This window comes from Battus philenor, unplaced genomic scaffold (genome assembly GCF_028537555.1).
Source record: "Battus philenor isolate CCGP_79_NKW_IND1 unplaced genomic scaffold, ilBatPhil1.0.hap1 SCAF_9, whole genome shotgun sequence".
NCBI classification, from domain to species: Eukaryota; Metazoa; Arthropoda; class Insecta; order Lepidoptera; family Papilionidae; genus Battus; species Battus philenor.
In genome coordinates, this window is record NW_027181759.1 from 10637490 (window position 1) to 10661550 (window position 24061).

The 24061-nt window shown below is 33.5% G+C and overlaps 1 protein-coding gene across 1 annotated transcript; it reads left to right on the forward strand.

Annotated features, from left to right (window-relative positions):
• Nucleotides 1–31: 31 nt before the first annotated feature.
• LOC137932027 (testis-expressed protein 2) lies at nt 32–23553 on the forward strand. The gene is made up of 20 exons (XM_068775579.1): nt 32–187; nt 488–934; nt 1459–1565; nt 1889–2024; nt 2110–2615; nt 2706–2793; nt 3228–3381; nt 7553–7768; nt 8792–8862; nt 10743–10948; nt 11659–11780; nt 13362–13521; nt 14306–14422; nt 16755–16913; nt 17275–17464; nt 18543–18643; nt 18765–18886; nt 19314–19398; nt 20350–20489; nt 21573–23553. The coding sequence occupies exons 1-20, from the start codon at nt 169–171 to the stop codon at nt 21760–21762; spliced, it is 3336 nt and encodes a 1111-aa protein (XP_068631680.1). The 5' UTR covers nt 32–168; the 3' UTR covers nt 21763–23553.
• The last annotated feature ends 508 nt before the right edge of the window (nt 23554–24061 follow it).

Here is a 24061-nt window from a genome sequence, read left to right on the forward strand (position 1 = left end):
CAGTCTTGATCAAATCGAGTAACATTGTAGGTTTTGGTCAAAATAAGTTTAAAAATATATGTATATTTGTTAATATTGTTGTTAACAAACTTCAATAATACAATTGACATGTTTCTCTTGTATGTGAAATATTGATTGTGCTATGTGAGACCATTTAATTGGTAAAATATGGAGGTGACGGGCGCGGGTATGTTAATTTGTAACAAAATAATTTCATAATATTTATTTTCTCTTTAAGGTTTTTAAGGAATAACTATAAGACATCTTAAAATATTTAATCTCTTGTTATGTGTATTTATTAAATTTTATCTTTGGCAACAGAACCAGTAAACATTTTTTTTATATTCGTATATAAATTGCGATGTTATTCGGTCATTAAACAACGTCGCATCTTTAATTCTCATAGAAGAATACAATATAGTCATTACTGCAATCGTCTATTACATGTCACTAGTTATGAAATGTTAACTTAACCGATTTATTTTAGGGAAATCCCCCAATACAACATTGTCATTTCGATACAATGCTAATAATGAGGCTCTAGAGGAACTCTTTGAACCTTGTGAAGATGATCCACCCACTCCACAATGTGAACCACCAGCAAAGGAACCTATAAATGCAAGTCCTAAACGTGGAGACAAAACTTCAATCATAGACAAATATTTTAAATCAATGCGAACGGAAAAACCTAATGAAAAACAAGAAGAATCCAAGGCAGAAAATAAATCTCAAGATGAGAGCCGTAATCCTGCACCCTCAAAAGATGTTACTTCATCTCCAATGAAGGATTATTTAAACCGCTTAGGAAAGAGAAGTACTTCAGAATCTATCGCAGAAACTAAAGAAAGTTCTAATGAGACATGGAAGATTTTTCATGATTTCAAATTTAAGATAGCTCAAGCTGTTGAAGATATGAAAACACGGTCAGTTGAAGGTAATTTTGTGCAAATATTATTTAGATTTTTACTTAATATTTTTTGTATGGTAGTTTTTGAACAATAGTTGTGATTGTTGGAAATTTTGAATTGAATTGAAGAAAAGATTGAAAATTTGGTTACTTATTTACTTACAAGTTGAAATCAGCTCCTAGAAAGAGCCACATAAATGGCATTTTATTAATGGGTGAGTTAAATGGGTAACTACATTTGCTTGTTTGAGTAAAACAACAAACAATAGCTCCTTGTAAGAACTTATGAACTCCAAAAATAACTTCTGTTAATTTATTCTCTCTAATCTAATCTTTGAAGTGTCCTCCATAATTTCTTTAAGCGAAAAGAATTTTAGGCTAATATGCATCCCATCTTACAACATCAGGTGATAATTTATCTACAGTATTTGTTAATGACTTAATGAATTGCCTCGTGTAATTGCTTTTTGATAATTCTCTTTCTAAAAGCACTAAAACAGAATGATGTGCAATTAAATTAATAAATACAACTTGTCTTGTTTACTTATTAGAAAACAAGGAAAAATCCTTACCGCATGAGAGTTCCACATCAGATTCTGAAGAAAATTCAGCAATCAAGGACACTGATCAACAGAGTGTAGGAGATACAGATAATCAGGTAGGTGATTCCAAATCTTTTTACATTTTTATACTATTCATGCTGTTGTTGATATAACTTGGTATTGTACATTAATAATTAAACTAAAGTATTTTGTAACGGAAGTACAATATTTTTTAATAAGGTGTAGATTTTTTTTTTTTGGAATATGCCACTTGTCACCCCTATTACATTATATATAACAAAAGTTGTATAATTATAATTTTAAGCAAATTATTATCATTCTCCCATTTAAAATAAAATAATCATGAGACATTTAGTGTTGTTATATCTTTAAATGTGATTTAAACGATTCAGTGTACTAATAATTTTAATATTTACAGGTCTCCTCCCTTGACAGCAGCATACAAAATCTCTCAGAAATTACACAACCAATAACAGCAAAAGGTTCAGAGAGAGAGCTAAGCCTGCCTGCAAAAAATCAGGTTGACTCTAGCGATGACACCCACAAAAATATAGGTATGTCTATTTTAATGTTTTACATTTCAAGAAACATTTTCAATGAGTAACAGAGATAAAAAAACATTCTTGGATATTGTTTCAGCTCATAATGATTCTGTAGATGTACCTAGAGATGATAGTATTGAAATTGAATCAGGTGTTGAAGCTCTAGAAGATACAATAGATGCTTTTGGAGATGTTACTCAGATAGAATCAGAAACACCAGAGAATAAGCCCCCTGAAATATCAATTACTCCTTCACCCATAGCTCCAATGGACCTTAATTTCCCACCTAGTAAAAATGGTTTGCCTAACACTAAAGAATCTAGTAACCCAAAGACAAGTCTTTTTAATCTCACTATATATTTTTTAACAATTTTCCTTTTGCTAAATTACATCCTGTTTCCAAATTCAAATATTTGGATAGGTTTTCTTTTGGGTCTTTGGGTTTTCTGCTTTGGAAGCAATTTGAAAGCGTGGGTGTTAGAGAATTATTTTACTGACTGGGAACCAAAAAGGAGTTACTTTCAATTAAAACATAGTAATGAAGTTCCTGTTATGTACACAATACCTTCTGTTAAAGAACATAGGCCAATTAAAAAGTATGAGGTAAGTGTTGAATCCCAATGAAAAATAAAATTTTATGTGAAATTATGTGAATTAATAATTTTCGTGTTTTTCTTTATATTTTGATTTTAGGGTTGGATCAATCATTACAGATTTCCTGATTATGATCCTTATACTTACCACATAAATAAAACAAACACAGCTTTCATGAAGTTAGAAGGTAAGGTTATCATTATATTTTATACAAAAGTCATCAATTTCAGTATGTCAGCTATCTTCTGTTAGGACAACATGACAACATGACATTTAGGATTTAGATCAAGGTAATGATAGTTTTCGTAACCATCTGCCTTTTTATTATTTTTTTATTTATTTTTCATTTTATAGAACCTATTCAATTAATAATTGATGTTACTATCTCACAGATACTTTTTCTATGTACCTATCCATAGAAAAAGTGACCAATATCTGTCATCTCACATTATCTCTTTCTTTCCTTTTCATGTCTCGCTCTTGCTCTTTTTTTTCATGTTTCTTTCTCTCTCCAACCAAACTCAATAACTTTTATATTTTATGATACACAATTCATAATTCTTACATAAATTTTTATGTATTACATTACAATGTTTAACAACTGGAACCTTTTGCCTACAGGTTGTAATTTACGTATATCCTATACAACAACTAAAATAGCCAAAAGGGCGCTATGGGATGAAAAAATAGACAATGTGGCATTTTATCAACACAGGTTATACAACTTAACCGGAGCTCGAATTATTTTACTGCCAAAGGGTCTTGTACGGAGAAGGTAAGTTTGTAAATTTATTTATATGTATGAAAGTACCTACTATGAATAATTCTATATGTTACAAAATCTTTTATAATTTATTTAGTAATAATTAATTTGTTTTATGAATGTTTATTGAAACAAATAGGTGCTTAAGAAATAATCCCTGACTCAATCAATTTTAATATCTGCGATTATGTAGAATTCATTGTAAAAACCATAATGTAGCACACATACTCAGCGTATACACACCCAGGCATAATTCAATAATTTACCTGAATACTATTAATTATGATTCCTAATCATGTCTCTGATAGTGGGGATGATTACTTTCAAAGTTAATTTCCTGGTTGATCTGCTCTTTGTGATTTTTGTTTGATTTTGAACATCACAAATAATAATAATATATATAGTATAATAATAATAATAACATCTTATAAATACAATCTGTTTAATTGCTAAAAATTAGCTTGTGTGTGTGCGTGTGTGTACGTGTGTGTGTGTGCATATATATGTGTGTGTGTGTGTGTGTGTGTATTGATATCCTGATTGCAACAACCATGTGATCTGATGGCTTGTCTGCAGAGGACAGTTAACGAACTACCTGCTTGATTTGCGATGTCTACTCAGAGGAAATAACTGACCACAGGTGTTAAAAAGTTGTAAAAAAGTATTAATATTACGGCATTATAAAAATTTAATTTATAGTATATGCATAGTCAAAAGTTTAAAAGGCTCCGATGTGGCTTCGACCTAAACATTGTGTTTCAAAACACTTTGTAGTACCACATTGTTATGGACGTGCTATATCGCTTTACATTTAATGAACGTTTTGTTTGTTTCGTCAGTTCAGAAATAATAAAAAAAACACTTATTAATTGTGTGTTTCCGCTTGTATTATTTTAAATAGGGTTATATGCCTATTAATCAACACGAGTACAAACTGTATATTTTCATTTTTATCATAACGTGTAAATAGGTAATGTAATAGGAAACGTAAAAATAGGACTTTCGGATTTATAAATAATATAACTATTAAAATAATTATCATGTTCCAACGAAGAGTAGCTCGGAACAGGAAACGATAAAGAATTTAGGTGACGTATGTGGAATAGCGAAGTTTAATACTTTATGTACTGTCATTATTAATATAAATATGAGATACAAAAATTTTATACTGCTATCGATACAGTACCGCGCCTTGGGAAAGAGCAATGAAGTGGGGTCTGAGGAAAAAACAAAGAAAAAGCATCGCCGCCGCGTTTGCTCCGGAATGTACAACATTTTTCTTTCGGTTTCGTGTGAAAAATCTTTCGAAAGTTTAAGATATCTTTTCTTTGGGAGAAGAATAGGGTTATGTGGATATGTTTCTGCCCACTAAAGTCCCTGCGTTGGTAGCCCTATGCGCTGTATGAGGAACTCCGGTAACTTCATAACTTAAAATCTCTCGCAAAAAAGACTAGCAAATCTGATTAGCCCGTCCCGGGGTATGCGTTGTTCACGCTATCCCTCAAACACCCTCGATCGTTCCAACCAGAAACAGGGCCGTCGTAGCTGCGAGAACACTTCATAAACAGTGATGAGTACAAACCCATGGAATTTGTAAATGTTAACGATAAAAAAAGTGTTAATCTACGACAAAAGAAATTCTCGAACATTCCATACCTGAAGGTAAAAAGTAGTTTTGATACTACGAAGTAATAAAACCTTGTTGTACATAGTCTAATCGTTTACCGACCTTAGCACAACCGATTACTGAATCGGAGTAATGACCTACATTCACGCGCCGAATTCTTTTGTTTAGAATACAAACGATGTACATTTTTATATTTTTTCGGAAGTACGAGAAGTTGAAGGTGCTCTTTGTTTTGTCTTAATGAAGTGACTGTTTACGTACGTAGTTTATTGTACCGGGCAAAGTTCCAAATGGCTACAGTAATGTTACTTAAAAAAATATATTGTTTATTTTCGTTTGCGTCTTATAAAAAAATACACGTTACGTTTATGTGCACGCATTAATTTAACTTTCATTCATGTCGGCCGATGGACGCCCATTGTAAGGCGCACGTATTTAACTTTACACTCAAACCAGTGTTGATGTGATCTTTTTTTGCGTGGCACATGAAAATTGAAACATGATGATCGAAATGATCAATGAAAAAACGTCTAGTAAAACAAGAGTGCTCTCAAAAACTGATCACCGATGACATGGTAACTGCGAAAAAGTTTAATCTATACGATTACAAAGCAGTATGGTTTAAGATGAAGACGAAAGCGTTTGTGAACCAGTTTACGACAAAAAATTTCGCGTATTGACAGACTACGGGTAATGATATGTTTCATCAATTCGTAGTTATTTCGTTAGGTTAAATAACTCTTTTTCTACGTGAGTTTTTTATGCGGTTCTTCTTTGCAGTATAACTTTTAATTAATTTTCTAAAATACTGGTTATAGCTCGTCACGTTTTTTTTTTGCTATTTTTATGAAGTCAACAGTTTTTGGTGTACACAATTTAAACGCAAATACGTTCTTGCCGCGGTATAAACTAAGTAGTTTCATTACAACTATGAGAGGTTGGCCAGGGTCGTGCCGTTCCACTTCACTAACCTTTCCAATCTATATCAGTCTTTGAGAGTATATAATTACATGTAACATAAAATATTAGACCACAAACATTTTTATCTAATGTGTTTGCTAACTACACTGAACTACGATAGTTCAGATGTTTTTTTTGTTAATTTATTTTATACTATCACTACTTGACTTTATACAACAAGAAGATGCCTGTCGCATTCTAATAGAGAAAAAATAATGTAACCTCTTTCAGTGATCATTATTTTAATTGGTTATTAATGCATTTTATAACAGATTAATACTAATCGATACAATTTTTGTAACGCGTAAGTTGTCAATTGCGCGATGTTCACAGCGAATTGTCAAATGTGCAAAGTTTCAATAGCTTCTCTCTCTGAGATTTTTCAACTTCAACGTCATTCTCTTTTTCCCATAAGAATCTAATTTATGGTAATAAGAAACCATACAAAAGATAATGAACATCTGCGAAGTCGTTATCAAATTACAATGTGAGCAAGGGAAATAGGGACTAATCACTCTCATTCACGGAATCTTTGCTCAAAGGCTCCCTCAGGAACCTCGGACATCATACATTTTTTCGAGATTGTAATGTACAGCATTTGATTTGGCACACTGATAATCTTTATATTAAAAATAGCAGATCACAATACAGTTACACGGGCATATATGTATATATATATATATATATATATATGATTATAACTTTGTGTTATAGTTATTTAATTAACGTGGAAGACTGACTCGTCCGCGGTCGAATGCCGCTTGTAAATATGCACAAATACAGAACAGTTAGTCTTTTTATGTGCCTACTTTTATATTTTTCAATTTATTCTAATAAGTATGTAATTATTAGAATAAATTGAAGTAATTAAAACAGGTTGTTTTGTAAAAGATTAATATTTCAGACTCGATTGATCTTACTTTGACTTAAATGACTTATCTAAACACCGCTAAAATAAAATAATGAGTATCAATAACCTATGGATTATACAGGGATTAATAGGCGGTTTCTAGACGCAAACCGGTCTATTAAACAAAATCTATGAGCCAATTAAGGTATTAGGTATTAGTTTTTGGAGCTTTTTACTCTGTTGCCCAGTGATTGAAAATAGTGTGTAGCTCATTTGCGCAGTACCAAGTCTGCAGGAACAGATGGTAAACAATATACTGTTGTTTTGGAAGATTCTAGCGCTGGGGGCTTTTATAGCACCATCGCAAATGAGTTCACCGAACGGAAGGGTCGGTGGATTTTGAATACATTTGTCTTACTGTATTAGCATTACATTATTTATTATTTCAGAAACTATTGATTTTTTAATAATATAGCAAATAAATAGTAAACCTCTTTTTAAGATTTTACACCTATTCTAATATAATATTTCCCATCAACCTGTACAACCGCTTTGGGTATAATACACAATTACTCGGTGCGAATGTAGTTTTCTATGTTCGAACGCTCAATAACAATCTACGAAACGAGACTCCACTAATTGTTGTTGATACAATTGACCTTTGTGAAGTGAAATTCGTCCGAAACCCAGTATCTGATCTATTTATATCTAGACCAGTTAACCTACATTTCTATATTTACATAAAGGCAATGGAGCAAAAAATATCCCATCTGCATAATACTCAACGAAAAGGAAAAGATTCAAGTGTTGGAGAAAGAAATGACTCCGATAGAGAAGAAAATTATGGAAACAGCAGAGAAGAAAGGTAAAGAACAGCAACTTCCACACGAATCGGAAAGCGCTGAGACTAATACGAGTCCAGAAAAGAAAAAGAAGTTTATTTGGAGAAGACGAGAGAAAAGGTACCTGAATTTTATTGTTTATATTAATAAAGTCATTTTCCTTAGGACTTCCACTGCTATTCTGTTCTAAAGAACGCGTTATCGTTCCCCAACCTCTTCATCATCGATTTTTATGCAATATTATTGTTTGTTAGCAGTTAAATCTGTTATTTTTAAGTAATGTATAATAAAGTCAGTTATTTGGCAAAGACTTGTTACGTTTATTTTTTAAAATAAAAATGCCATGGGAAGTCCATTGTTAGATATAGACCTCCCCTATAAATTTTCAATACGACCCGTTGGAAGCGTCCCGTATTCAAGTGCGTTCTGAAACCTTGAACAAGATCATCTGTTCACTTGGTGGGTTGTTTAGACGTCCTGCTATAGGCTTGCCTGTCCGTGTTCTCCTTTATAAAATCTTCTTCTATTCAGCGCTCTATATGGTCTACCTACTGCCGCATTATCTTACTTGAATATTGGCTTTTTGTCCAACCCTCTCTTCGCCGCGTATTTTAAGGCGCGATATAGCGATTCTGGTACTACTATAACCATTGAGATACATGTAAGCGGTGATACAGAGGTGTGTGCCATTAACTAGACGCACAAGAATATTAAAGAACGGACGCCTTCACGTTTGTCTAGTTCTCCCGGCGTCCTATTCTTAGTATATACCTCAGGAGTACATTAGCATTAGAGTGCGCAGTGTAGAGCTTGACCTTTGTAAATATGTATCTTCTTGTTTTGCTATAAATGATTCATTTCTAATTTTATTTTAAGTTTTTTTACGTACCATTAGTCTGTATCTAATAAACTTTTTTTTAATAATCACCTTAAAAATATTACATGTAGATTGTAAATTTTAACGGTGTACAATTTTTACTCCTTAACAAAAACTTTTAGTGAGAATTAATCCACAGAATATAATTCCATAAGTTTTTACTAACTGAAAAAAAAAGTTAAGTAATTTTAAAATAAGAAGTCCGCTATAGAACTTATTAATGTTCTACGTAGTAAACCTTTGTAATTCTTTTATTTATAACGCAGCAACTCCCAAAGTGAAAGCGAACCCGGAAAAGAGGGCCTGCGTCATCGGCTCGTGCGAAAAATTCATAGAGGTGAGGACGTTATGTCTATTATGTTATTTAATATTTTTATTTGACTTCGTCACACGCTTTTACGATTAAAATTTTATTTTGACTGATACACTATTACCTGATAGAGAGTTATTCGAAATCTGTGTGAAGTTTGTTAGAATTAATGTAAATACTCATTTATACGTATAAATATCCAGTAGATTATTTATAGTGATCTTTTTTATACGTCAAGAGTAAAATGTTGGAAGAACCCAAGAGGCATCCTTTATCTAAATATGCGTCACAGAGGACCATGACACCACACTGCGAAAACCCGCTTGCCAAGCGTGACTATGGTATGTCCCGCCATGGATATCATTGGTGCCTTGCAGAGAGCTTCAATAGGCTAAAACGTCCACTAACCAATAATTTGTAATATTTACTAACTTATTATATCGCTGTAAATAATATAAAAATATTAAATCGTAGGTATAAACATATTTTTTTTTCGGTCGAGATAAATATTAGTTATTGCATATAGTAGTAATTTTTACTGTTTCTAGACTTTACGGATATATACTGTGTTTCAGTATATCAAGTGTTAACGTTTAGTTAATAAGAGCGTTTCATTCCAAACTGTATTACTTAAAAATCATTCGTACTGCATTGATCGTTTTGATTAGTTAAAATAAGATTATTGTGTAGTCTCCTCATCGCGACTATCTAAAAATTCGTGCTTAAAACTAGTTTTCACATAACCCGTCTAGTATTCGGTTTTGATGCTTTATAAGTATTAAGATTATTATAATTTATAAAAGGTCAAAACGACACTTCCTTACTGGTTTAGCTCAACATTTCTTGCTCTCATATTTTCTTCAGAAATTAAGTAACTTCTTCTTCTGAATTTAAGTGTCTGCCTAATACAGAAAGAACTTTTGTTTAGTAAAATACTGGAATCGTATTAAACGATTGTGCGGGATTTATCTACTTGTACTTTATTCAAGCACATCTCCATATTTTTTTATTGCCGATATTTTGTGAACAGGCAATGAGACGGGCATTTGCTCCTGAAATTGATCGATACCTCTTTGTATGTAGGCTAAGACTGAAAATAGTTTATTTTATTAGAAAATGTAAGTACTTAAATGATTCCGTTTAGGTATTGTATATCATTATTACTCAGCTATGAATTCTCTATTATTTTAAAAGCCGCCTCCAAATTTTTAGTGAAAACAATACTTTATATAAAGACCCATTAGTTTATCCGACATCTGATGATAATATGATTTCTATTTATTTATTACTTCATTTGTACATCTTATAAACATAACGCAGTAACGTTACAATAATAATAAAGTTGTATTAGGGATACCGGAAAGTGACGTCGCTTTCCTAAGTTAAATTCACACGACCATATTTTTAACGAGTTTTTATTTCTAATCATGAAGATATTCACCTTCGTTATTAACAACCATTTGCCATCTAGTATACAAATTTTCAATGCCGGAGCGGTAAAAATCAATCTATTTCTCTGTAAAATATGTCAACAGAAACGACATTACTTTCCGGACCTCCTAATACAATTGTCGGTCTTATCGTTTTCCGCGATTTCTTACAAACTACTTTTGGATAGGCAATTACAGAAGTTATGTAAGATATATTTTAGGTGTTAAAATCTATACATAAATTGTTTTCATTAGATGTTTGAAAATTGTTAGGAATATTGTTTCGAGTAGAGGTCAATTAAATGTGGATTTTACAAAAATTCACCCACAAGGTAGACTATAATGTACGAGTATTTCTATTCCTCCTGAAATAAAATTATAGTATGCTATTATTGTTGCGTATATCTGTACATGTGTAATACAGTATATAAATACGATTAAATTTAAAGAAAGGTCAATAATAATATGTTTTCGCAGATAAACGACCTGATACTGTTCCCACATCGGCCGACTCCGATGTTCAGTCGCAGAGTGACAAAACCCCTCAGTCCGAAGAGTCACCCACTGTCGAGCCAGAAACCGAGCTGGCCTCCAAATCCGTCACCAGTACTAAAGATGAGACGAACGACGACGAGATTGACGACAGTGAGCTTTCTCGAATCAAAGAAGTTCTAGATGAAGCAGTAAGAACATTCAATAATAATTTTGTACCAAAGCACAAACATAGTACTGGAATCACTTTCTTGTAATGTACGAAAGTTATCATTTAACATCAAACGCATTGCTAATACAATTACTTTGTAGTATAAATAAAATTTATTAATAATTTTGAAGCAAAAGCCATAGGATAGTACTATCTATCGCAGCTCAAATGTAATTCAAACACTTTATATTTGTTTCCGGACAAATTATAAAACGGGTGTACAAATACATTGATATGTGGTAAAACACTAAGATAATTAATATATGATACTGCGACGTATTAAATTATCAAAGTTACGAAATTTACGCCCACGTCTTACCCATAAATCCTAACGTCAAATCGAAATCATTGCCTCAAATAAAAAGTAAATGAAATGTGTGCATCCAGATATAAATAAAACATTTTATCTTGAATTAAAATGTTGAAGTTTGAGAAGCGAAGAAAGGATCATCGTCAAGAAGCCAGTTGCTATTGCCCGGTTAATATCACCACTTCGAAAAGTTTTAGCGCTAGAAGGAGAGGAGATCGACGTCCCTTGACATATACGATCTGATCTCATTTCCGATCAGACCGGTTGGTTATCGAATGGACATGTTTTTGTATATTTGAAGATTTGTTTGTTTTTCAAAATGCTGAAATGTTGCACTTATTGTGCATCACATTTTGTTTATATATTTTTTCTATTTTTAGGAATTAGATGGAAACGTAGAGGGCGCAGCCGAAGGTGAATGGAGCCTACACGTGAAACACTCTAAAGACAAACACTCACATTTGTATTTGTTCGCCCGCACCGGTCGCGATAAACATGAGTGGTATGTTCTTGATTTTTCACTTCTCTTGCTCGTTGCTTATTTTTCTTTATATTCAACTGCCGTCCTTTTAAAACCTGTGGTATCGTAATAGTTGTGGTCTCTACGATATCGAAACAGAAATGAGGTCCGTACAAAAAATAATCGACAAAGCCCAGGGGATTAACAAACAGTAGAAGCAGCAGCCAGCAGGCCACATATGGTTGATGCCGCCAGGGCCTTGAGATTTTGGAGTGAAGACTTCGCACCGGCAAACGCAGCGTCGGACTTCTACATACAAGATGGACAAATGGCCTTGATAGTGTCGAGGAAAATGATGAATACAGACCACTCCAACCGATCCTTTTGGAAATTATGAGGGGTGCCTATGACCAGCTGTGGGCGTCCCGCGGCTAAAATATTGATGTAGTCCACCATAGGTTCCGAATTAGATTTACGGTAGGCACACGTACTCGATGATTTCTAAATACTACTCATAAACGATGATAAAAAACAATGTGGCCACTAACATATATTAAGTCCAAAAATACATAAAGCAACAAGTGCCATCCGCAATGTTGATGTTGACTTTTGTCCCAGCTGTGGTAGTTACAAAATGCTATCTATACATGTTCCTTCTTTTAACTTAAGCGTAAAATCTTTACAAAGCGAGATATATTGCTTCTATCAACGACAATTGTACGCTCGTCTGAAATCACTGATTACATTATCACAACCACAATATACCTCTTTTGTTTTGTTTATTACATAAAGCGTTTAGTCATCACGATAAGTACACTACATACTTGTTTACTTGATAAAGATGTTACGCTTCTGATAACGCAACAAAATGTTTTGTTACTTTGTTCCTTTTTATGTAGAATACTGGTAGATGTCTACAAGCTCCTGTCTTGATACCGATGGAACAACTAGGTCTTCCGCAATTACGCAATATCGTTTACGGATTGTATTATGGTTCGAATTCATAATTCGATAATTCCAACCATTCGGAGATTCGTTATCGCGAGTCTGAATGAGTATCTTGTTTTGAGTAACATCATAAGCCGAAGTTTATTCGGTCACTCCATGTAGCGTTCGTCTAAGCGATCAACAGCTTAGCTCGAAGTAGATAATGAAGGTGTTATAATTCCTGCAAGGAGCTCTTGACCGTAGTTACTGTAAGACTGAATTAGACATTGCTTGAATTACCAACATTCACAGGCAAACACACTAGATACACAGAGAGACTCTCCTACAAACACACGCAGTGATTAAGAGAAAGATAGGGATATACACATACAAAGAGACGAAGAAAAAAAAGAGACACATTGAAAGAGAAAGAGATACACATACAGGTTGTCACAGACGCACACACACGCAGTACTCAGTGTAGCGACAATGCAAATGATTTCTTAGAAGATGAGGAATGATGTTTTCATCTGTAAGCTATTTAATTTTTATTAAATATGTGATTGAGTCTTTTAAAATAAATAGTCTTGCTGAGGTTCTGTTTCATTTATAAATGAACCAAGTGGTACAGATTACTGCAATAAGAGATCTAATCCGACTTATGTGGAATTAAAAATTTTTTCTTATAATTTGCAGGTACCGTCGTCTGAATTCTGCAATCTGTGAAGCAAGCGCCTCGAACGACTCCTCTGCTATTGATGAGAAGCCAAGCACAGAACAAACACAGGAGAGTAAGGATGGCATCGAACTCGCCCTCTACAAGTCCAACGAGAAGGAGAGCGTTACCTTCGCCAAAGTAATTTTAATATTACTACTATTTCAACACACCTGTTTAGTAAAATGTTTGTAGCCAGTTACTGAACGATAAAAAAAAATAAGTAAAAATGTGTTTCAGAGTCACCTTCATATAATGCTATTTAATTTTGGGCTTAAATGCAGTGAAATAAGGTTTATTTTTTACACACAATGGAAAATATCTTCGATCAATTAGCTTGTCAATTAATCATCGGTAGGTACTACAGAGTACCATACGTATAAATAAGTAATATTACTTTACTCCAGGGGTGTCAAATTAAAACCTAGCTTGGGCCAAATAAACAACGCTTAACTTCAGGTGGGCCGCAAAAAAAATCAATGTTAATATAAATGTTTTATATCGACTTAAACATTGTAATAAACTTATGTAAATTTGAATTGATATTTACGTCATGATACATGACATATCTTCTATGTACTATCTTTTCTATTTCGAGTATTTTCAAATCGTACCGGTATATATTTGTAAAATTCATATGTTATAATTTTATTAGTTGGTTTCGTTCCTCTTTCAAATTTCTATTTTACTTTTTACTTTGTAGCGGAAATAATGACCGAGCCGCAAAAATGTTCGTCTCAGGCCCCAAATTTGAAACTCCTGCTTTATCCCAAACAGTAATCGACTCTATTATCTATGGTTTAAAGCTTTATTTTCCATAACTAGAACAAGGCGTTAAACTAAATAGAGACAGAACACTCTTGGAGTAATTTGTTGATTTGTAGTAATTATATAAGTTTTGATTGTATAACTGGTACTTTTTCAGAACAAGTCGAACGATACAGTGTCTGAAGGTGCAAACAATTCACCGACGTACCCTTTACCATCGCACCTGGATTCCTACGAGAAGACCTTCTGGCCCTACTTATTTAAAATTATTCAGGTAATTTCGTTTTTTTTGTTTTTATTTGCTTCTTTAACATCAACCTTTGTATTTGATTTTTACATTGCAATGCATATCGTAAGTAGATCGCCTAGCATGATTAGTTAAGCAATTCATTGATCAGATTATTAAAACACTAATCATCTGAGGCGAAATGTAACAATTGTCTAATTAATGATTGAGCTATCAATACATACTGACCCTTAACCTTCTATATTGTATGCGCCTGCTAGAGTAAATGCCAACAAACGCACGACTTATTACAACGGTTAGTGATGACGAGCTTAAGATGTGTTTATATACATCTATGTACACGCGCACCTCTTGCTCTGATGTTAATTATTACCATTTATTTGAAAACTTTAAGTATTTTTGCATTGATTCATATTTTATCTGTGATTTGCAATGTTCTTACATTGATTTCCGTTTATTTTATAACTTGTGTGTTTCTCGGATAGCGTCAGAAACTACATTAAAAAACCAAGACGCCGATTATAAAAAATAGGTACATTGTAAAAACTAATAGCAAGTAAAGGCATCTTAATTTTTTTTTACAACTTGATAAACAAAGGTGCTGTTAATAGAGCGCTATATTTACTATTCGGCAAAGTATAGCACGTCTATAGTACTTCCCTAATATATAACTTTAAGCCTATAAGACAGGGTAAAACTTTTTGTATGTGAAATTGTTTTTGTATGAGCAATATGCTTCGGTCATTGCTAATACGCTGTAGTTTAATAAAACAGTGATGATAATAAAAGTTCAATTGTATGATGGCAGTCACACCAGAATAGACACAGGCACACGACCGAGGTCGGTGTCATGTGCCAGCTAGAGGGCTCACCGCACGACCGCGGAAAGTGCAAGAAAAAGAAGAAAGGCGTTAGTCACCCATACTCTAACATTATGTATCTGTATTGTAAATTAGTATAGCTCGCTCTGAATTTCTAGTCTTCTGTTAAATTATTTCCTACACTTAACAGGTACAGTCAGTTTAAAAAATATCTTTACCTGTTGTTGTCGCAGAACCAGGACATCTTTTTAGCCTTGTAGGCTTTTGAGCCCAACTTCTGATTCTACTTGTCATAGTCCAAGAATTAATGGGCCTTCCAATGTCCTCAGATAAAGTTGCAGCAAGTTTAGAAGATTTGTTTGACGAACTTTCAGTAAGTCACGGACAAGTTTCTCATTTAGATCAACGATCAATCAGTCTTCGCAAACCTTTTAACGGTTGATTGTATAGCACATCTCGAAACATTCACTAATCTGACAAACTCTACCTGAGACTTTCCCTGTTCATTTACCATCTGGATTCTTATTAGAGTTTCTATATTAAGTTGTCGTTGTTTCATAAATTTTTATCAAAAACTGTCTCTACTACAAAATTAACAACACTCAACAGCTTGTTTCCACGGGAGTCTAAACAAGACTGACATGATCGTATTAATTGTAGGTGTTTTATGCTGGTGCCTAATACTTTTGGCCAGGGCAAAATCATTACATTTACAACGTCCTTCGAAGGAACCACTAAAAGAGTAATACCCTATTAGTCCTCCGGATTGCCTTATAGACGGCTTATACATGTCGCTATGTTTATGAATTCTCGAAGTACCGTCATATATTTTCTCGACGTACCTACACACGTGTAAAACTCTTCATCTTGTTAATACTTAACATTTGTTTTTATAACGCGATTCGTCTTGTTTACACATAACTAGAAATTTTACGCAAGCGAAAGTATGTTGATAGCCACAATATCTATAAGTTAACAAATAAAGTTAATGTACATAAAAACACAGTTACAATGTATTTTAAATTGTGCAATGTCAATATGTAATCAAATTATTAGACGTATGTACTAAGAGTGTAAAAATACGTATTTCTAAAATGGGTTGTTTGGTTTTTAAACTAGAAAGTTACATTTAGAATACGCGTTAGTGTCTAAAATTGTATTAGTATGTACGCGTTTATTAATTATAGTAATTGTTATGTGATAATACCTAGTAGATGAAATGTAGAGTAAGTTCGACTAAACTAGAGACGTAAATTCAAATCTACAATTTTTTCGGGAACCTTCTCCAAAGACACCAATATTGGTGCACCCTTTATGTCATTGATTGATATGATTCCCTATTAATTTCTACTAATAAAGGCTTCCATATATTAATTATAAGCGCCCTCCAAGCATTCGCTATCACACAACCTAACTACATTTCTTTATGGGAAGAGGCACTATCTTTCACTTATTTTAAAATGGCAGTTTTTGAGTAAAGAAGCGAAGAATGAAGAAACATACATGAAAGTAGTAAGTAAATATTAATTTTCCCTCAGCCTCAAAACTCGTTCGTTGATTGCGAGTGCCGCACGCTTCCGGCGGAAGTGACGTGGGTGAACACGGTGGTGGCGCGGTTCATGTTCGACGTGATGCGCGACCCGACCACCATCGCGCGCCTGCAGAACAGGATACAGAGGAAACTCAATACACTCAAGGTAGAGCATACATTTTACTTTGAACAAAATACTTAACAATTTTGCAAAAAGACTAACAATTTTGTTACTTAAAATAAGGTTTCATTTTTTTTTTTCATTATTACCACACAGTAATGAAACAAGCAGACCGTTCACCTAGTATATTCTACCTACATATTACATCCATACTTACAAATATCGTTCATATTTTCGTTTACAAAAACATTACTTGTCCATCGAGCTCTCTATCTTGAGATATAAGATTGTAAATCTCCTTATGAATTCGCAAAAGCAATTGGGCCAAAGAAGGTGAAGGGTTTGGAAAAGTTAAACTTTAGGTGACGTATTTTATGATTTACGTCTCAGTGAAAACCTGTTATAGCTGCCGTCGTTCATGAGCCCGCTGGTGGTGACGGAGCTGTCTCTGGCGGGTGCGTGCCCGCTGGTGCGCGGCGTGTCGGCGCCCGCGTGGGACGAGCGCGGCGTGTGGCTGGACGCGGACGTGCGCTACGACGGCGGCGCGCACATCGCTATACTCACGCAGATCAACCTCATGAAGCTCAAGGAGAAGAGTTAGTACTACGATCGATACGATTTGAAACCAATCGGCTTCGTCGTAACCGAAGTCGGTTCGTGTATCACAATTGTCGCCAACCGTTTATCATTCTAGATCAGTGTTTCCCAACTAAGGGTCCACGCCCCACAGGGGGGCAATTTAATTTTTAAGGAGGGCTTCAGATGATTCGAAACGAGTTTAGCTCTTTTGCTTTAAAATAAAAATTATGTATGTTACATAGGGAGCGTAATAATTTTGAAAAGGTTAATGTGGGACAGCGCACAAAAAAGGTTGGCAATACTTTTCTAAATAGGTATAAACTTTGCTGGATTCCTTCCGCCATTTCTTCCAGCATTGATGCTTGCCGAAAAGGTAGTTAAGCTAAGGTAATGTTAGACAAGTCAGTCCAAGTGTCCTTGAGTCAAAATTGTTATAAACGAGTGAGGCTAGTCAGTCTATGGAGCGCCTGTAGTAATCCTCGAGCTTTGCTTCCTAAGAAGAGGTTTTTAGGCCTTGACCACTCCGGGAATATGCAAATGCCTTCTATGATATTACATCCAGAAAACTATTATATTTTGCATACAGGGTGATTGATTATGTGTTCAAAAGCTTTAAGGTTTACGAATGCTACATGCCAATGGCCAAGATACAAAGAGTAAATAATAAATATATTATATAGTATTTCGAATTGATACAACAATTTTTGTTACTTTATTATCATTACGTTATTTATTATTTCTGTAACAATTGATTGTTGAATAGAGTTTACAATACATAAATTGACAGATGCGCTATACATTCTCCTTTAAAACTTAGATCTATGACCAATAATCCTATGTAAATGTTGTATGTTGGTTATAGCTGTCCCATAAATGAAAGTTAAGTCCAAATCTAGTGATTGTGTATGTAGTAGTTAACTCAGGAAGATGGTACTAAGTCTCTATGTTTCTCAATATGGTAAATTACGTTATAATATATATGTGTGATCAAAGCACATATGTTAAAATGTTGTAATTGTATACACTTTATGCAAAGAGAATAATAACAGTGCTTACATTCCTGTTGAACTGTAATCCTTATTTTTTTGTTTACAGATGTTACATTAGAAGATCATTTATTAGCAACAGAGAATGAAAAGGTGGACGAATCCGAGCTGAAATGTTCTCCATCAGTTGGTGTCGAGAAACAATTACGAGTAAGTTCCTTTAAGGTGATTAATACTAAAGTTTAAATTCTTTGATTTTATATAGAATAATTTTTCGATTAGCAATAATATAATTACAATGAAATCATACGAACCTGTCTTTTTTTTCTAGAAACGCAAACCGGCCATCTATGATTCCGAAATAGAGGATTCAGCGGAATCGAGCAGCGATGACGAGAACCCTTTGGTGCAACCAATAGACAGCGCGGAGAAATTAAATACCATTGAAACACCGTAAGCTCGCTTCATTGGCATATTTCATAGAACTCCGTGCTAACAGATCATAAACAACATAAGAATAGTTAAGAAAATAAGCACATTAAACTACAAAATCAAAATAAAACGAAAAAGGGACTGTAGCAATAATATCGTACATACGACTTATTTATATAAGAGTTATGAAAACATAAAATATTTAAAATAAAAGTATTAATTATCATCATCATCATATTAATCATCATAGTATTAATAAAGTATTGATATCAAATGACAGTTAAAAAAATACATTGGTATTAATACAATGGTAGATGTAAAGTCTATATAGCAATTTATATTTTTATCACATAATTAAAAAATACATAACTATTTTTATTATACACAGTAAAAATTAGTTGAAAAGTTATTCTAAGTTTGTTAAAATCATTTTGAATTTGTTGAATAGGCCCAATGCTGCAGAAGGAGGATCTTCGAAGAAGAAATTCTTAAGGATGGTAGACAGAATTGCCACAAATAAATATTTCCAACAGGTAAAACGGCAACACTTACTAAATTTTGCCTTAATCTGTGACTTGTTAAAATTGTGATTTAATCGTTTTATTTTTCTTAAATAATCTGTGACAAATTGTAACTATTTAGCTTTTTGAATTTTGGACAGTTTTGGTTTTAAAAGGCTTTTTCTTTCGTAAGGCCAACCTGAGTCTTGATCCTTGCTCCAGGCAAATTCAGTCAGGTTGTATAATTGCTAGACTATATGGTACTTTCGTAAGTTATCATTGGTAACACACACTTTGTGTTAAGGATCCGAGACGAGGTCGCTTACAGGGAGCCTTATAAAAAGGTCACCCAAAGAGAGTTGTGATTGGAGTGTCGTTGTGAAATTGAACCAGAATTGATGAGATCCGCTGGAGGACTAAGGTTACTCACGGACGGAGCACATCGCTCGTGCTGCCAATTGCCGTTAGCCGAAAGGTTAAACGAGAACCTTTCGGATCCAACCACGTGGACCGACGACGTAGTTAGGGTTAGGGGAGGTCGCTAGAAGCGGGCAGCGCAAGGTCAGTCAGTCATGGTAATCTTTGTTGGAGACCTATACCTGCATGCATGCTATTCCGAAATATACACATAACACGGGCTTGAAGGTGCTTAACACACAGGACACTTAGCCTTAATCTAGGTTTAATAAAAAGTGGTAAAGCTCGAAAGCTCGCGCGGTAACCTCTGCTCGAACCTCCACTAATTTATGTTAACTCGAACAGGTTTGCACACAAATCGTCTTTTATAAAAACTCAACAACGGTGGATACAAAATATGGGTTTACTGAATTGTAAACCTTTTTTTTAATTACACAACGTAATTACGACATTTCACGTTGTTACGTACGTGATTACATAAATATTCGTGTACCCTACAATAATTAACATTTAACTATACAACGAGGTGAGGCCGACATATATAATAGGAACATCATTTTTAAACAGGTGACGGATTACAAATATGTAAAACGCGCCATGGAGGGCTTGTCCAATACCGACATCAAACTGCAGCTGGAGGTGAACGGACTGGAGGGCCGGCTGGCAATCAACTTACCGTCGCCGCCGCATGACAGGATATGGATTGGGTATTTTTATATTATTATGAAGCCATTATTGAATTAATTAATTCAACTAATTTGTGAATTCCTTGTATATTGCGTGGGACTTTTTATCAATATATACAAACGTCACCGAGCTTCGTGGTAGTTGTATCACGCGACATTCGCGGTTCGCTGTACGTAATAAGGTTAATTTTTCAATGCATTACTTGTTCACATTTGCTATTTTTATTTTTTCTATATAAAGCAAGATTAAAATACGTTTCCTACAAAATAAAAGAAGTTGTAAAAAACCAAACCATATCGAGAATGTATATGAGGCAAAAAAGGTGATTTGCAAACGAAGATTAGAAAAGATTTAATGAAAGAAAATCTGAAGGACGTAAGGAAAAATAAAAAGAAAGAAAGGTTAAAAAAAATATACAAATTGAAAAAAACATTTTAACCCGAAACTGTAACATCCCCTATCACACACAAAGCAGGAGGAACGAGAGGCCATTAAGAAAGCATGTTGCCTCTTTAAACGTTTTTTTTTAATCCGGACTGAGCACTCATGATTGATTTTCTAACTTAACACTTGCTAAAGAGATTTATGAATAATAAAATAGTGTGATGTCTGTCAACGACATTGATTTACCATTTATAATAAGAAAATAGCAGATAATTTCGTCAATTTGACTTGAATTTAATTTGTGACGTAAGAAAATACCTCATGTGGCCTAGCGGGTTTGCAAATCGAAATGGCAATAATGGCAATGCGCAGGCGATGTAGCGCGCAGAACAAATATCTGCTGAAGCCATAAGGTTCGGCAGTGTAAGCTACCGACTGGCAAGCGCAGCGTAGAACTTTCTATTAAAATATATAAGGGTAAGCCTCTCAGCAGAGAATATAATACGGCTGTAATAATGAATAATCTCGACCCACGACGATAAACGAAATTAAAGAAAGAGAAGAGAGAGAGAATTATTTTTTCAATATTTGATTATTAATATACTTTTTCCATTATAATTATTTTTATTTTAAAAATAGTTGGTAAATAAGGTATCTTGGGACATATATTTTAGGCCACTATCACTGTAATGACCACAGCTATGACTTTTTCCTTGCAGTTTCCGCACAAACCCGCAGCTCGCATTGCGCGCGCGCCCCGCTTTTGGTGCACGTGCACTGCGCTTCGCTCACATATCCAACTGGATCGAGCAGAAGCTTACCAGAGAGTTTGAGAAGGTTCTAGTTCTACCCAACATGGAAGACATAGTCATCGACCTCATGACACCCACTCCTGTACACTTTGAATGAACCTTACATTCACCAAAGTAAGTGAAATAAAAACGTGTGCAAAGATATAACAATTATTGGCGTTATGAAGCTATACATATGGAGCGCCTATAATATATTTAATATTCGCGAAGTTTACACATTAGATAGCTTCAGAAATTTAACGAAGCTATGTATTACATGCAAAGTATATGGGCCAAAATAATTGTTACGCTTTAAGCAAATTTACTGGTTTAACGACGTACAGATAATATTTCTGCTTTTAAACGCCATCGGGATTAGACAAACGATACACACAGCCGCAGTATCATACTTTATGCATAAAGAACGAAGAGATATTTTTAAAAAAATCTTTAAAAGTCAATGCTTTGAATAGCTTTTAAAACATTTTAACAATCGCCTTTGGTCCAAACGATTAATGAAATATTGTTTATTAATAATATTAAGAAATTGAGTGAATTATTAAATATTTACATTTAAGTTTTTGAATTAATTTATGTCAGCTGCCACAGGTTATATTGTATATAAAATTTATTCTTTTTTAACACTTTAAGCGTTACGCATTTCTGATGGATATTGTAATGCAAAGAATACTTATAACATTTCATCATCTCTAGAAAATATAATGAAATGTTAAAATTCCTTAACGAAATCCTGTAATAAATAACAATTAGCACGCAGGCGTATTGCTGAAAGTTATTTGGCTAAGATATAGAAGTGGTATCTAAGTTTTGAAGTTTGATCAAATTTCGTTAGTATACTATTATCCCCATACAAGATTATACTAGACTTAGTGGAAAATTCACTCAGTTAAGAGCTTGACGTGGCGGTTAAAGTGTTAAGGATGGAAAACCTTTAAGTTCCTTTGTTGTTTAGTCAAACAACCGTAAAGGTTGCTGTAGAGAGTGTGATATGATGCGTCTTAGTGCAAACCCGATCCATATACATTCAAAAATAAAACCTAGGCCGCCCCTAATAGATTTCTATTTGATATAAAGCAGACAAGTCCATTGTCTGAGGTTTACAAATAGATAATAAATAAATATCTAAAACCTATAATACTTTGTTACCAATCAGTGAACAGCTTTATGGCTGCCATTGATGCCGTTAATTGGACGCATAATCGTCTTTGTCCAGAATTGCTTTATTGCAATATTTATATATTGTGTATATTATATTGAAATAAATTACTTACAACATAATTACAAAATCATGAAACAAAAATATGCTAATGAGATATTTTTGTTTGTCTGAAAGTAATATGAAAAGGGTATGTAGGGTTTGCACTGATACTTTCATATTGCTGTTCAGTGAATAAAGCATTTATTAAACAAGCAAATTATGAATTAGGATAGAGCTGCATGAATATACAGACAATGTTTTATCATTTCTTATAAATAAAATTTATCAACCATAGTCAACTGTCTTTGTAGGTTTGTCGATGGAATAGAAATGTTATTTCATAGCTTACTGCCGTGGATTTTTTTGTATTATTTAAAACATTATTTTCTACAGCTAAAACATAACTTATTTGCTAAAATCGATGAAATATAAGATAGTTTATATGATTTGAACTATAAATGTCAGTAAATGAAAATATTGTACAAAAATCTTAAAGCAATTCTTTATAGATAATGTTACATGATGGTAGTAATAATAAGACTCCATTGATGTAAGTCTATTTACAAATATTTATTAACATTATGAGACATATTCGCTATGTTCAATGATGATGACCTCGGTATAGAAGGTATTATTTTTATTTAAGGAACTAATATAATTGTATTAATTTAATTTTTTATAGTTGTAGCAAAGTGGAAATATATTTTATAAAATTTAATAATAATGATGTGATTCATGTTTGTTGATTCGCACAACTCTCTATAGTGCATTACATGCGTCACTGCCGTTTTTTTTTTTTAAATAGATTGCAGTAATTTAACAATCTGTATTATATCACAAAATTTGTAATTTTCATTAATGTTTAATAATTATCATGTTGTATTGTAATCATGTGATCATAAAGACAGATTTAAACTAAACATTTGAACCCTTCGGCATTAATTACCATTGTATTATTTATTTTCGTATTTTAATTCACTGAAAAAATTGGGATTATTATTACGAATAAGTTCTGCTTTTGCTGTTTTGTACCGAAGTAGAGTTCAACAGTAGTCATAACAATGGTAGTAAAATAGAATACATCGGTGATCAAAGCCGATTTTGAATACCGCGGTAACAAATGTCTTTACCTTAAATATTATCAAAAAGAATTTGTATACCGGTTTCATTAATATTATTATTTTTTTTTGTTTGTCTT

Coding starts and splice junctions, on each gene's coding strand:
- LOC137932027 (XM_068775579.1), top strand. Junction 2,616..2,705: donor GGCCAATTAAAAAGTATGAG/GTAAGTGTTGAA, acceptor TTTTGATTTTAG/GGTTGGATCAATCATTACAG. Junction 19,399..20,349: donor CAAATAAATATTTCCAACAG/GTAAAACGGCAA, acceptor ATTTTTAAACAG/GTGACGGATTACAAATATGT.